This window comes from Cebus imitator, unplaced genomic scaffold (genome assembly GCF_001604975.1).
Source record: "Cebus imitator isolate Cc_AM_T3 unplaced genomic scaffold, Cebus_imitator-1.0 Scaffold70, whole genome shotgun sequence".
Lineage (NCBI taxonomy): Eukaryota > Metazoa > Chordata > Mammalia > Primates > Cebidae > Cebus > Cebus imitator.
Genome location: NW_016107385.1, coordinates 993,928 through 1,009,489, shown reverse-complemented (window position 1 = coordinate 1,009,489; position 15,562 = coordinate 993,928). Strand labels below are relative to the sequence as shown.

At 45.7% G+C, this 15,562-nt stretch overlaps 2 protein-coding genes across 5 annotated transcripts in view; one reads left to right on the top strand and one right to left on the bottom strand.

Moving 5' to 3' along the window:
- The window catches only part of LOC119471698 (translation initiation factor IF-2-like), a 51,720-nt gene extending 48,219 nt beyond the window's left edge, over positions 1 to 3,501 (bottom strand). Inside the window, exon 1 of the mRNA XM_037739406.1 lies at positions 1,820 to 3,501. Within this exon, the coding sequence (XP_037595334.1) occupies positions 2,998 to 3,501 (504 nt within the window). The 3' untranslated portion in view covers positions 1,820 to 2,997. The remainder of the gene's footprint in view (positions 1 to 1,819) is intronic.
- RASGRP1 (RAS guanyl releasing protein 1) overlaps positions 3,305 to 15,562 on the top strand; it is a 76,554-nt gene continuing 64,296 nt past the window's right edge. For 2 of the 4 annotated variants that reach the window (XM_017530907.2, XM_017530910.2), the window contains exon 1: positions 4,153 to 8,114. In XM_017530907.2, the coding sequence (XP_017386396.1) occupies positions 7,811 to 8,114 (304 nt within the window). In that variant the 5' untranslated portion in view covers positions 4,153 to 7,810. Of the gene's footprint in view, positions 3,535 to 4,152; positions 8,115 to 15,562 lie in introns of those variants that run through there. The other 2 variants (XM_017530908.2, XM_037739404.1) reach the window with 2 other exon arrangements.

Here is a 15,562-nt window from a genome sequence, read left to right as displayed (position 1 = left end):
AGGAAGGGGAACATCACGCACTGGGACCTGTTGGGGCGTGGGGTGCTAGGGGAGGGATAGCATTAGGAGAAATACCTAATGTAGATGATGGGTTGATGGGTGCAGCAAACCATCATGTCACGTGTATACCTATGTATCAAACCTATTTGTTCTGCACATGTATCCCAGAACTTAAAGTATAACTTAAAAAAACATGAATATTATTCTCATTAGCTACCTTACAAGATTGTTGTATTAAATGATGTATTTTGTGGAAAAAAAAAAAAAAAAAAGAAAAGAAAAAGCCTGGGCACAGCGGTTCACACCTGTAATCCCTTTAGGAGGCCAAGGTGGGCACACCACCTGAGGTCAGGAGTTTGAGACCAGCCTGGCTAATATGGCAAAACCCTGTGTCTACTAAAAATACAAAAAATTAGCCGGGTGTGGTGGAGGGTGCCTGTAATCCCAGCTACTGCGGAGGCTGAGGCAGGAGAATCACTTGAAGCTGGGAGGCGGAGGTTGCAGTGAGCCAAGATCGCACCATTGTACTCTGGCCTGAGCAACAAAAGCAAAACTCTGCCTTAAAGAAAAAGAAGAAGTGTGTTCTTGAGGTCAAAGGTGCCTCATATAATACCAGGGAGACTAAGCACATGGCCGATGATGAAAAGAGACATAGACAAACTTCTCATTTTTTAGATGTTTGGAAAAGACTTATTACTCAAGTAGGAGTAGCCAGAAAACCTCAGAAAAGAGCTCTAGGGGGCCCAGAAGCAGAATCAGATGGAAGTGAAGTACAGAGTTCTCAGAAAGTCCAAGAGAAAAACACTTGCTGGGTATATGGAAGCCTCTTTCTTTAGAAAACTTAGCAAGATTCATTTCTTGAATGAATTAATAACCTCAATTTCAACCACTTGTATACTGACTGTAGGTGTGCAGATGTGTGCAACTGCCGACATGTGCATTATGATGTGTATATGTATATTTACATATAAATACAATGATGCATTTATATAAAAGTATCCATTTGGCATACATACCTATGCATATGCAGTATAAGTCTGGATTATTCTCCTACCATATACAAAGATTTTGCTTTGCTGTCTAAAGGCTCAATGCAATGAATGGCATGGAAAGGGCTCTATTTTCAAGGGGGAAGCAATAGAGAAATGCTGAAGGCCTCGAATAACCTGTGATGGGGTCCCATGAAAGCCACTGGGGACAGCACCAGTAAGCTTATTACTCCTGCCTTAGACAAGGGACTTCAAAGAAAAACTTAAACCCTTTCTCCAGAAATAATCAGGAAGGATCTTATTGTATTCTTTGAGGTTACCACATTCTGCTTTTCAAAATCAAATCCACAGCAGTTTATTGGTAATGTCCCACATTTGCTGCCCGACGTTGGCAGCTGCGAAAGCCAAAGAAGCATAAGACCTGATTCTTGACCTCAGACAATTTACAGTTTAGCTGTGGAGGTAAGACAGGGACACAGAGTATAATGTGGCAACTGAAAGTATAAATATTATAGATGTACATACTGAAGAAGAGAGGGGTAAAGAGCTCATTCTGGAGTACAGCAGTCAGTGAAAAGTAATTGTTCACCTGGTAATAAGAGAAGGTCTCTGAGCAAAGTCAAAGACTACAAACGTAGGATGGCTAGGAGATAGACAGATTCATAGATACGAATCTTTACCATCCTCAGACATCCACCAACTTGGTTGTTTAGGTTGTAGGGCTTACATGAGGAAGAGTGTTTAACAGATAACTCTGAAAATGTTTGAGCCTTAGATTCAGTGAGTGAGGAAGGGTGTCATTATTTAATATTCTCCTGACTTTCACCTACCTCTTCTGCAGCTGCAGCTGAGGACTTGGCTGTTTATATCACCCAGTATTCATAAGGATTCTCTGGAGAAATTTCTTGTTGGTCTCAGTATCAAGAAAGGGAGATCTTTTGAGCAGTTTTGTTTTTGGTCTTGCATGTGATAGGAATTGAATTTTAGACCAGGCCTCTCTTTAAACTTGACTGCTAGAAATGCAGGAGACAAATTTTGGTACCACTTGTAGCAAGGGTATTGGACCCTAGGAGATGCATTTATTTTGAATGATGTTCATTTTTGGCTCCATCTTCTGTGCCTCATTTTTCATTTCACACTTCTTTTTGTAGGTTATATGCTCTTGTAAGCTATCTTGAATTCTGTTTTAAGGACAAGGTAGCATACAAATATAAGGAAATATATAAATGAAATAGAGGAAGGCTTTCAGGTCCAGAACATTGCGGCAGGGAAGACAGCTATGACTGTGGCTGGAGTGATGGTCTGTGGCCGTGATAATGAGTGTGTTATTAGGGCGGTGCAGCAGTGATTACAAGGAGTCAGACAGACCTCAGTCCAAGTCAGAGCTCTGTCTGCTGTTTATTAGTTGTAGGATCTGAGGCATTTTATTCTCTAAACCTTCATTTTCTCATCTTTACGACAGCGATCTCTTTGTATCAGGGAGGGTGGATTAAATGAGGTAATGTATAGAAAGCACTTAGCACAACTGCACTCAATCATTAGCTACTGAAATTATCAGCACTACCATTTGGACAAGCAGCGGGTGGGCCGCTCGTCTTGGCCAGGTCTTCTGCGCGCACTGACGTTGTAGGAAAGCTGTCCCCACGTCTCCCACATCCACCGACGCCAGGCGGCAGCGTCTGGGCCCCATACGGTTCACGCCTGCGGAGCGCACCTCCACACGGGCAGCCCTCGTACAGGGCGCAGGGCACACGTCTGCGGCCCAGTCCTGAGAACCGCTACCTAGAGACCCCAATGCGCAGGTTAAGGCAACTTCACAACTGTCTTTCTGCCCCTTTCCCAGGCCGGACTCCGCGCTCTGATACATACAGGAGAGGCCCGCAAGGCCACAAGGCGTCTGCACTGCAATGTGTGGAGCAGCGGCCGCAGGCAATGGGGTGGAGGCCGCGGGTTGGCTGCGAGAAAAGAGGTCCCTTGGGAGCCGCTAGGCGCAGCCCGTTTCCCGGGCTCAGGTGGAGGTCGTCGGGCACGGGTGCCTGGAAAGGCGCGGGCGGGGTGGCCGGGAGCCCGCTCCCGTCCCAACTATCCCCTGAGACTCAACCCTTTGGCCGAGAGAGGTGGACGGCGGGTCGGGGTGAGAGAACCGCGCGAGGCGCAGGGTCCGGGCGCCCGCGGGAAGGGGCAGGTTTCGGGGAAGCGGCAGATTTCGGGGAAGCGCGGCGGGGCGCTGCACGTTTCCTGCAGCCGCCAGCATCAGCGTGTCAGGTGGTTGCCGGGCGGGTGTGAGCGCGCGCGCGAGGCAGAGGGGGCGCGCTCGCACAAAGTTTGTGCTTGCGGTGCGCCTCGGTCGGGCTCGCCGGGCTCGTGGGCCGGCGGGCGGCCGGAGCGGCGAGGCCCGGGGGGAGAGGGCCAGCAGGCGGCGGCGGTGGCGGCGGGGGCGATGCGCCGCACCCCGCCGAACCCGTCCCGCTGCGCTAGGTGAGCCGGCTCCGGGAGCGCGGGCCGCGGCCATGGGCACCCTGGGCAAGGCGAGAGAGGCTCCGCGGTGAGTAGAGGCGGCCGTGGCCCTCGGGAGCGCCTGTGTCCTTTCTTGGGAGAGAGGACCCCGCCCGCTGCCCCACACGCCGAGGGAAGTTGAGGGCGGAGGGGGGCCAAGGTCGGCCGGAGTCCGGGGACCCCAGCGCGAGGGGCGGACGTGTCAGGAGCGCCCGGCGCGCTGCGCCCCAGGGTTTTGAGGAGGGAGCTGGGGCTGAGGGGTGGTGGAGTGGCAGCCGCGAGCCCAGAGTTCGCTCGGCTAGATTGGCTAGGGCCGAAGCTCTTCGCGGAGCCGGCGGCCGCCCGCCGACCTCCTCCCCCACATCTCGCCGCCCGGCATCGGGACTCCCACTCGCGGACTTTCCGCGCCGCCCGCACCTGCTGGGGCGCGGGGCTCCGGCTGCGCCACCTGGCGGCCCCTCCCGGCCCTGCCCAGAACGGCCGACGGCGCTTGCTGGGAGCCCGCAGAGGTGGCACCGCTTGGTCGCCCTTGCCCTACGGAAGTTTCCAGATCTGTGGGTCGGCGAAACATATCGCCTTCCGGATGGGAAGCTGCACTCCTCTGCCCCTCACTATGATTCCAGAGAGGGTCCTGGATAACAGAAGTTGAAGAAAGAGGGGCAGTGACTGAAAGGGCTCTTAGCCAGGCAGCTTTGAGTTTGTAACGACAGGACCAGAACTGGGCACCTGCCTGGACAACGGCCTGGCCTCGGCGTAGGGCTGGACAAGGTGTGCACTTCACAGCTCCATTCACATCGACACTGATGGGACTGCGCCTTGCACCGCCATGCCCAGTAGCGGCAGGAAGCTTGCGATGCTGGACTTTCCGTGCTTACCATCCCCAGAACGAAGGGTTCTTGGCCCTGTATGCACGCCCTGCCCCTCCCCGTCCATGTATCCCCTGAGGGTCCACCACTGTACTTGGAACTAGATTTAGAGGGAGGAGTTCAGTACATTAAATGGAGTATAAGGGGGAGAGGACGGGACTGAGTCCACACTAGAAGCCAAGAGAGTCACCTTCCACTGCAAAGAAAGTAATGGAAGTTACAGTTCCCTTACTCCTTTTCATGCCTTAGTTTTCTAGGCTGGATCTTATAAAAAGCTCAGCCTGAAACTGACCTCCACTGAGATACCTGTGCCTGGAGAGGATTTCACCTAAACCAGTTTAGACAATCTCCTTCAGCAAACCTATGGGGCTTTGGTCACTTTTAGGCTCGGAAAACACCTTCAAGTTAATTTGTTTCTGTTGGGGTTTTGTTTTTTAATTTGCAAGAAAACATTTGGCTACTTTTTTTTATATGCCTTTACAGACTTAGAAGTCATTTATTCTATGGACTGTTAAAACACCCTTCGACCTGCCTGTAATAAAGCATTTATAAATCTTTGCCTGCCACCATTTCACCAGAAAAGCCAGAACGACTTGAGGATTTTTTTTTTTTACAAGGCAACCAGTCAAGAGACTGTACACCAAGAAACCCAGGTTTCCTAGTCTATGATGCAAATAATCTCCATCTTCTTAGAACTCTTAGACTGCACTTTGGCTTTTAATATTTTCTCTTCTCCCTGATTTCTCATGCCCTAGCCCTCTGAGTCTCTCTGGGCTCCATACTTCCCACATAGCTTTTGTCACCCTCTCTTCCCTTTTACTAGCCTGTACTTCACCCTAATCCCTCCTAGCTCTGGTAAACGCATCCACCTTCAAGAATCCCGCTTATAAAAGTGATTTCTCTTACTGGTGACACTAGGAAACATGACCATTTAGAAAACAGGGCAGGATTAGGAGTCTTGAATGGTCAATGACACCAACCAAGAAAGAAAATGGAATTTTCCTTGGATCAGTAGCCACCTCCCCTCTACCCCTAGCAGGAAGAGTTCTGTCTGTAGATACAGCCTCTAGCTGCAGTTGCCTCCAGGATCTGGGGAGAGGTATTGTGAAAAGTCTGAGAGAAAGACTTCCATAATGAATGACATTTTTAAAAAAGTCTTTCCCCTACTCTGCCTTTGGTGGAGGTCTTAATGGTGACAAAGGCAGCAGCTGGGGCAGAAAGCTGACTAATCCCAGCCGTGGATATGTAGCCCCAGGTTTAGAGAGTTGTTAGTGCTTCCAGGAAGGGAAGGGAGCTCACCTGGGGAGCACAGCATGGGCCACAAGGGGCTGGCTTCTAGCCTGTCTCTGCAGTGGTGAGCAGGCACGTTGCCCTTCTGACTCTGGACCTCCACACCTATGGAGGAGGGGTTTGGAAAATGACCATAAAGAATCTGTCCAGCTCTGGGGACCTGAGGACAGTTCTGAGGGCTTGCAAAAGGAATATGGGCTGAGATTCAGCCTTTACATTATCAGCTGTGCTTTTGAAGGATTTTACTTTCATTTTAAATTGAATTGGCCTTTTCAGCCTCTCTGTGATGGTCTACAACTAACCCTAATGTTGTGAAATGTGCAGAGTTCCAGGCACAGTAAATTATTTATTAAATGAATAAAGCCAGAGAGGTGCTGAGTACAAATCTCAGATTGATGATATATGAGTTTTATCACCTTGGCTATGTTAGTTACCCTTTTAAGGTTCAGCATCATGAGATGGGAATAACATCCTTCTGAGCTGTTAGCCTACGTAGCATAGGCACTCAATTCATGTCACCATTATTATTTTATTTTCGGAGACTGATCAGATTCTGGGGCTATCCCAGGGCCAGTAGAAAATCAATTATGGCCAGACAGTTGAGTCCTGTTGACTTGATCTTTCAGTAGTTACTGCCTAGGGTTAGCAGATGTCCAATAACCAATTGTTGATTCAATTTCACTAGATCTGCACCAGGTCAGAATAGAGGCCAGCGGCCATGGCACACCAGCGCTCTGGAGCTAATCTGAAACAACCTGAAGGGCCAGAGTGCCCCTGCACAGGTCCAGCTGTGTACTGAGTGGCCCCATAGTTAAGTTCTACACCATCTCTTAGCAGGCTGGTTTCCCAAAACCCATGTGTGCCTAGGATTTTATTTTGATCTAAGCACTAAGCCCCTTTGATGGAGATTCTATCTTGTCAGAGCAGCTTCCTAGGCACTCTCCCTCAAACTGCCTCTTTCTCCTCTGAGAACACCAGGCTTCTTATTCTTGACACTCATAGAACATTTATTTAACATTTACGTGGCTGTATTTTTATTATCTCAGTCTGATTTCTCAGAGTTTTGTATTAAGGAACTTCTAGACTACCTTTATGTAACAATAGCAATTAATATGTAATGAGTATATAAAGTATGTTCACCTGGACTAGCTCACTGTGGTCCTCCCTGGCCAATCACAATGCCTTACTCATGGAAAAAGCACTTAGAGGTTAATTGATGACATTATGCATTTATAATAATATATAGTGAGTAAAGTTATAGTTCTGAGGTATATATTTTTTCTTTTTCTCTTTACTGCTTTGTTAGTAAACTGTGAAATAACCAAAGCCACAGTAGAGAGAGAATTAACTAAATGCCCAAAAGAGTTACTAGCAATACTCATCACTGTTAAACCACAAAGATTATAGATATGGATGTGTGTATGTGTATTTTTTAATGGAGAGGACAATAAACTTCCCAAATCGTTTTGCAAAATGATTTGTACAGATGAGGTTGTGACCAGAGATAAAGCTGCATGTGAGTAGATGAAAACCCGCTGGGCTCTTAAGCCATTATTAGATCCAAACTTGCTTTTTTACGTTGGGTTCTGGAACAACACTCTCACAGCTCTGCTCTCTGTTTTAATCATTAAGGACCCAAGAAAGGATTTGAAAAAATGATGTTTAGTAACAAAAATGACTCATAATGGTTACCTGTATTATCAGCCGTGAAAAACAAGATCTTAAAATCAACCAAGATTTGTAAGAAAGGCAGGACTCAAAATGTAAACACCACGACCATCACCCCTCACTTCCTTCACATGGGTCCTCAGTCTCTGACTTCTCCCCTAACGTTCTTAACGGTGATTCTGAGGCTGACTGACCTTGTGTAGTATCTCAGGTATTGCTCAAAATGAAGTTAGCCCAAGTTGAGACCAGTGTAAACAATTCTTAAGATTCAAGTCAGTGGCTTAGAAGCTGAAAAAATGTATATATTGCTGGGAGCTCAGGACTTCCAGGATAGTCTTACCTCTGCCATTCCCCTTCAGGAACCGGGAGACAGTAGGACAGAGCAATCCTAATGCCAGGATCAAAAGTCCTAGTTGCAACTCTGAAATCTCACCTTTGCTGGGGAGATGTCTCTTTAACAGCCAACCAGTCTGTTTGGTGCATTTGCCAAGTGGGAGGGGTATGTCTTCTATCAGCCCAACTGAGACTAATTGTCTTATCTCCATTCCCTTCCACTCCAATCTGCCTTCAGAGTGTGGAGCTGCCAATTTGTCCCCTCACTGCCTTCTCTCTTTCCCCAGGAAACCTTCCCATGGCTGCAGAGCTGCCCCTAAAGCAAGACTAGAGGCAAAGACAGCCAATAGCCCCTTCCCCTCCCATCCCAGCTTGGCTCAGATCACCCAGTTCCGAATGATGGTGTCTCTGGGACATTTAGCCAAAGGAGCCAGCCTGGACGATCTCATTGACAGCTGCATTCAATCTTTTGGTGAGTTGGCTAACTGCCCACAGGCATAAAAATCACTCTATTATTTTGTTCTTTAAAAGTGCTTTACAGAACAGCAATCTAGATTGTATTTTGGCTTTAAAAATAGCTTTTGAGCCTTTGAAATGTTGGAGACAGTCTGCAGAGCCTATGGCACATGACTATGTGGGTGTAATAGGTCGTGATGAGAAGTACAATTTTAAAGTGAGAGAAGTTACTGAGGAGAGTTTGCATTTTCATTTTTCTTAGGATGGAGGTTTTTCTTGTGATGAAAAGTATCATAAAATGATATTGTACATCTGGTACTTTGAACCTTTTCTGTCCTAGCATTCTTCGGGCACATAAAGACTGTTGCACGAGCAAACTTTGTTATCAAACAGAAATTGGAATCATTTGGAGGAATAAAGTCCCAGTAATTCTCCTTGCAATCTGGAGGGTAGCTGTGGTGGAATAAGAGAGGACTGGGTAAAGCCAGGAGACTTGTGGCGAGAAGACATTGGTTAATAAACATTGCAATGCAGGGTCAAGGAGCTGGGAAATAAGTGTGGACACAAACATTTCAGAGGCCAAACTCCGTCAGCGCCTTTGCTCACCACGAGGGAGGCACAGCTTAGCGCAGCCATCAGGCAGTTATCTGAAAAGATTTTTCAAAATGTTAAAAGCGTGGTCTTTTTTTGGATTTTTATTTGTGAAATAGCGATTGAAAAGTACGAAATATTTCCTCCCTTCCAAAAAAATGATTAAAATTGATGGATTTCAGTGAAATCATTGAATTCAAAGATTTCCAGCTTCGTGTTCCTCCTGTGGGCCTCTTTTCACATCCCTGTGTCTCCTGTGATGAAGCAGAGGAACCTGTGTGGCTCAGCTCAGCCATACCAACCCCCACCAGCCCACCCCAGCCCTGGGAGCCTCCTGGGAAGCTAAGGGGAGGCTTAATCAGATCCCAGGCAGCTCAAAATCCATGGCATCTCAGAATGATGGACTAGTGACTGTGTTTGCTCAGACCTTATGTATAGAATTGAGAAACATTTGACATGTTAGGGATATTCATTTAGTACAATTTAGTACAACATTGAACAGTTTAAACTATTTCAAGATTGGTTTAAAGTAATGGTTCTCAAACATTAGAGTGTCAGAATCACATATGGAGCTTTTTTTTTTTTTTTGCATTGCTGGGCTCCACCCCCAGAGTTTCTACTCTAGTAGGTCTGGGGTGGGGCCCAAGAATTTGCATTTCTAACAAGTTCCCAGGCGCTGCTGATGCATCTGACCCAAGAGCCCCACTTCTGGAGTCGCTGCTTTAAAGTGCTGTTTGTTGTCGACTTTAACTTGGAAAAGAGGAAGCACTTTTAGCATTACTAGTTTAGCATTAAATTTTCATTAGATCTTTATTTTATACTTCAATCTTATTTTACACCTATTTTACACTTTAATCTTTCAGTTAAGATGGATTTGGGAGCAGAATGAATGGCTTTCTATTTGAAAATAATCTCCTTAGAAAATGTGCTGCCAGGAGATAAACTAGAGGGCAGTGGAGACCAGAGACCAGGAAGGCATGACCAATGTCCAGCTGTTGTTCATCATGTATCGGGCTTGAGCCTCCCTCCCAACTTGTATAAGCTGCAAAGTTCCTTACACTATCTCAGCAGTCAGATTTACTGGGCTTCAGCAGGCTGCTGTGACTATCTCCTGAATAAGGATTTTTATTCTTTCTGTTTCACTGTTGAAAAAAGGGGGACCAGAAATGTATTTAGCATACTACCTTCCTTCCTTCCATGCCAGTTGAGCAACTGTCAGCTGAGTTGAAGACTGTTTTTTTAATCTTCAAAGAATCGTGATATCAACCTCAAAAATACATGACTGATTCTGAAGTCCTTCCCCGCAAATAACCAAGCCTAATTCGATCCCCTCTATAGATCCTCCAAAGGCAGTGACAGTATACTGTGTTCTGGAATATGTTCAACTGAAAAAAAGTAGCTTAAAATCCCAAAGCCTTAAAAGTCCCATTGAGTCTAGTAGTCTTTTATCCATTATCAAGCAGCATTGATTAAGCCCTTAATTGTATCTGATGCTGTGCTAGTCAGTGCTGAAGAAGAATTACAGAGACCAAACTGCCCCTTCCCTAAGAGCTCACGACACCTGAGAAACATACTATTCAGGAAAAAATATATACAAAGGACAGGGTGATAAATACCAAAGGCATGCAGGAAGAGTAAGTTTTTAATACCATGTAGAGTTTGAGTAAGTGCACTTCAAGGGTGAGGACACAGGTTAAGGAGAACAACCACCATTTGTTCAAGTCCCTCATGGGCCATGGGAATGCTGTGGGAAGTCCATAAGGTAAGATATCAGAGTTTTGTGTATTATGTACTGCAGAGTTTCTCATCACAATACATGAAAGAGGCAAAAAAGAAAAGACGCTCTGTGTCTGGAAGGAACAGAAGCCAGAACCTTTTGTCTGTCTCTCTTCTTGCTCTTTGGTTATCAGTTGACCCATCTATGGGGCTGGGGCATGGAAACTGGGCTACAGCGGAAATGGAGCCAGGAATTAGCAGCAGACTTTATGACAGAGAAAAACCCATGGCAAAATACGTATCGGTGCTTCTGTAGGTCTCTTTAAGAGGTGATATGACAATAGTACGGAGTAAGGCTAATGCTTCTCCTGAACCTTACCTTACTGGTTATTTTCTTGGGTTTGCATAGAAAAGTGTTGCTTTAGATTAAAGCAGTCTAGCTAGCTTTTTGTTAATGAGTTTAGATGTCTTCTCATTTTAAACCCATGAAAAAGAAACAGTTCAGAAATGTTGGGGGGAATATTATTATCCAATTATTATTGGCACTCTTTTGCCTCAGACCGTAATTTCAGCCACTCCTCCCAGCAACTTGAATAAAAGAAGGAAAGAAACCTTTAAAGAGGAAGACTGAATAATTGTTAATTTAATTTCCACTGCCTCTCAACCTTACCTTCTTGCTTTCAGGAGGTTTGAATTGGCTACAGCTGTGCTGTCCAATGCACTAGCCACATGTAGCTATTTTCATATGCATTTCAATTAGTTAAATCAAATGTATTTAGTTTCTAAGCCTCACCAGCCGTAGGTGAAGTGTGCGGTAGTCACAAATGGCACCTACTGCTGGACAGAGCAGAGAGCATTTCCATTGTTGCAAAAAGTCAGTTGGACAGTGCTGGAGAGGGCAGATGGTTGACTCGAAGGAAAGAAGAATAGATTTTCTGGAAACTGTGGGATTTGCATTTTGCTGGCATTTCTAGATAAGAGTCTGAATATTGCTTAAAGCATCATGGGCATTCAGAAGTCTTACTGATGGCTATCTCTTTAGCGTTATTAACCTTTAATTACCACCCACATTGTTTTCAGAAGAAGGACTTATATTGCTTTTAAAGTCAGTGGCAAGTGCATATAAATTAAAAGCACTTTTGAAGGCCTCTAGCAAGCCTCTCAGTGTCACATACAAGGTTGCAGATCTGTGACTAGAAACTTAGGGCCTTGAGTCATAGTTCACTGCTTTAACCATGAAACATCTCACTCCCACCCTCTGTTCTAATCAGAGGTCATGCTTTACATTCTCAGCCTATTATTGCTAGTTAATGCCCTCTTCAACTGAGCATAATAAGGGGAATCATCACAACCTGGTAACACTTATGTCAAATGTATGTGAATCACACCATCTGTTTCAGAGGTAGAAGAGACCTATGAGATCATCTGGGCTTTTAGTTTTTTTCCCTTTACAAGAGGGCTGCCAGCATTTGGGGCCACATAGAAGGCTAAATTAACTGTCTAAATTAACAAAGCTCTTTCCTTGTTTCCCTCTCAATGCAAGACAACTTCTGACAGCACCAGAAAGAAAACTGCATACCTGCCTCAGAAAGGGATGCCCCCCCAACTCCACCCCAGGAAGGAGACCTCCTACTCCCATTGAGATGTAGGAAGAAACTCCATGCTTCATGTAACCTGTTAGTGTGAAGGGAAATGCTTCCTAATATCTTCTGGTTATGCACTATCTTATTTTTTCTTAGAGTTCCATTTGTATTGATTTTCTTTTATACTGCGAACAGCTCTGAAATAGGCAGGTCAGTTATTACTGTCTTCGTTGAACAAACAGGAAAATAAACCTTTGAGAACTGAAAGAATTTGCTTTGTGCCCCCAGTCTCAAGAGGGGACATGCTACTCCTGTTCTCCTTCCCCTACCCCTAGTGGCCACTTGCAACCTTGGCTGAGGCAAGCCTGGATCTCTCTCCTAAGACAGGTCTTCCTACACTCAGGGGAGACCTGCGTGCCACAGAGGACAGGCCTGCACCCGGTGCCCACCCTTCTGCAGCCCTGGTCTCTCCCCAGTTAGAAATGAAACGCCATTCAGTGTGAGAAATATTGATTGGACCTCATCTATATACCAGGTGTCTGCCTGATATTCTCTATTGAGCAAAGTGTGAATCAGTAAATTCCTGTATGAATTGTACTAATGCTATCCAAAGACCTTCCAAGCTAGAAATACCCCAAAACTAATAGGTATGTTTTCTCTGCCATGGAGCAGTTGGATGTTAAAAGCATTTTATAGGCCTCAGCTTATTGAAGGTAAAACGTTCCATATGTTTGTAAAATTGGAGCCACAAAAGGCAAACACACACTCAGGGCCATGGCACTCTCTGTGGCAAAGGAAAGATTAGGTATTTCTTGGCACTCTGGCAACTTGGTCTGTATAGCAAAGCAAGGTGCCCAGAGGGCAACAGGAGCATAAGATCAGAAGCCAAGGGCCATGACATCACTGGGCATATAGACCTAATAACAGGCAACACCAAGGAACAAAGTCAGTTGTAGTGTCAGGAAGGGCCCGAAGCCTTAGCCACTGTTGACAGGCCCTGTGGGAAGAACACAGCTCTCTCAGAAGCCTCCTCAGTGGAATCCCCCCAATCGCTGGGAGTTGTGGCTACAAGATTTCATGTGTAAAGGATGATTCTCAGGGGCACTTGCATCCTGAGGCTTCTAGTCATCAGAGCAGCTCCCAGGCTGCTCTTCACCCTCTAGAATGAATGAGCATTATAAGACTGGACACTATTTATTCCAAGGAGGTGTTTGCTGCATCTTTGAGGAACAGACATCACCAGTGTCCCAGGCTGGTTTGCACTCTCATGAGCATGAGTGTCAGTGACTGCCAGGCCTGACAAAGGAGGGGATGGGAAATCCCCTTCACTCATATCTGTGCTCTCCTGCTTGGCAGTGTTTATGGCAGGCCACTCTGTAGAGAACAGAGACAGCCTTAAAAATGCTTATGCATGGCCGGGCGCGGTGGCTCAAGCCTGTAATCCCAGCACTTTGGGAGGCCGAGGCGGGTGGATCACGAGGTCAAGAGATCGAGACCATCCTGGTCAACATGGTGAAACCCCGTCTCTACTAAAACTACAAAAAATTAGCTGGGCATGGTGGTGCGTGCCTGTAATCCCAGTGACTCAGGAGGCTGAGGCAGAAGAATTGCCTGAACCCAGGAGGCGGAGGTTGCGGTGAGCCGAGATCGTACCATTGCACTCCAGCCTGGGTAACAAGAGCGAAACTCCATCTCAAAAAAAAAAAAAAAATGCTTATGCATAAGTTAGACAGTGTCTGAGGAATTCTGAGCAGTTTAATTCAGTAAATCCATCCAGAGAGATGACTTTTACTGCTGAGAGAGCTGGAGACAGGGAGGCAGGCAGACAGTGGACTGACAGTAAACATGTACTGTAGACTCTGTAGGGTACTGAGCCTTTGCCTGACTTGACCCAGTTAATTCTCCCAACAACTCTGTGAGGTGGTTGTTATTTTGCTCCTTTAACGAATAGAGAATTGAAACTCAGGGAAGTTAAATGACCTGTACAAAGTGGTTCAGCTCATTAGTGAGAGAGCTGCTGAGATGTGAACTCTGGTCAGTTTTTCTCGGAGGTTCGTGTTCTTACTGCTCTTCAAGAGATTCTCTGACTTTGGCATGAGGAATAACCATCAGGGAGTGTGTTGAACATTCAGATTCCTGACAGTCAACCCTAGAGACTGCCATTCAGCCAGCAGTCACTGGTTTTGATGGAGGTGACCCATGAACGGATGTTGAGAAATACTGTCTTAGAGCACACTTGCTTCCTAAACATCCCAGATCATGTTCTCAGGCATCCATCCTAGGAAAACCTGAAGGGCACAAATCTTCAGAGAAGCAATAGAGCATATGGATTTTTCAGCTATGTGAACTAGAAAAGCACATGGTGAAGCCAGCCTCTTGGAGATCTCTAGAGCAATCCAGCCAGATCTGATGAGATGCCCTGCCTATGAACAGGTCTGAAACCCTGGGAGTACTTCTATCACATTTTCCTGCTTTGCTGTCTCTTCTCAACTGTAGTAAGTCCCGTATAAAACATACAGCCTGTCTTTTGGCTATGTAAATAGAATGTGGATGTCTGTTAACAACTACAGTTTGATTCTTTGCATTCAAAGGCCATATTCCTAGAGTACATTTCCACCTTTATTCAGCACTCCAGTTTCCAGGGGTGCTGTGAAGACCTACTCTGTAACTCATGCCCCTCCCCCATGGGTCACAGGGCTATGGTAGTGGCTTAGCAGGGGAGGAACTGGGGAGTGCTTCTCATGAGTACTCACTCAAAAGTGCTAACAGATTATCTAAGGCAGTATGTTGATCTGAAGTTCATGAAGTCTGTAATGAAAACACCTTGGGAAACTGTGTGAAAGCAGAAACAGTCTGTTCAGTAATTGACAGAAACAGCTGTGTTGGACCCTGAGACTCCTGGAGAAGGTCATCTACAGTCCAAGCCCCAGCCCCAGCCCACCTGCTGATATTAGAACTTGTCCACTCCTGCCTGGAACAGTTAGAGCTGCTGGACTCTGTGTCTTGTTCTGGAATTAAGTGAGCTTTGACTGCAACCTAGTTGGGGTTGCCCTAGAGTGGCTGGAAGGAAGACAGCAGGGAAAGAGTCAGAATGTAAGCAGGGCCAACTTCCTGGGCATGCTGCCTCTGAAGGCCCACAGGTTCCCATGCTTGCTTTAATGCTATCACCATCTTGAAATTTTTAATAATTTTTGAATAAGGGGCCATCATTTTTAATTACACGGGGTCCCACCAACTATGTAGTCAGAGGTCTGGGTAAGAGCCACAAGACCAGAGGGCAAAAATAATTTGCCATGTGTTGAACACACAGAATGATATGAATTTATGTCTTAATTTCTTTCTTCATGGAAAGAGGTAACTGTAAAAAAGAATGTTTCATTATCTTCTAGAAGTGGTATGCTGGGCTTATACCAGCTCACAAGAGCAAATTGTTACATTTTGGGGAATTTTGCAAGCTAGTTGTTAAACATAGCCATGATTACAAATGAAGTTATACACACTTACAATTATATTAAAGACACAGATAAGAAATATTCAAAACTCACCACTTCCTAATTCATTACTACATTTTAAT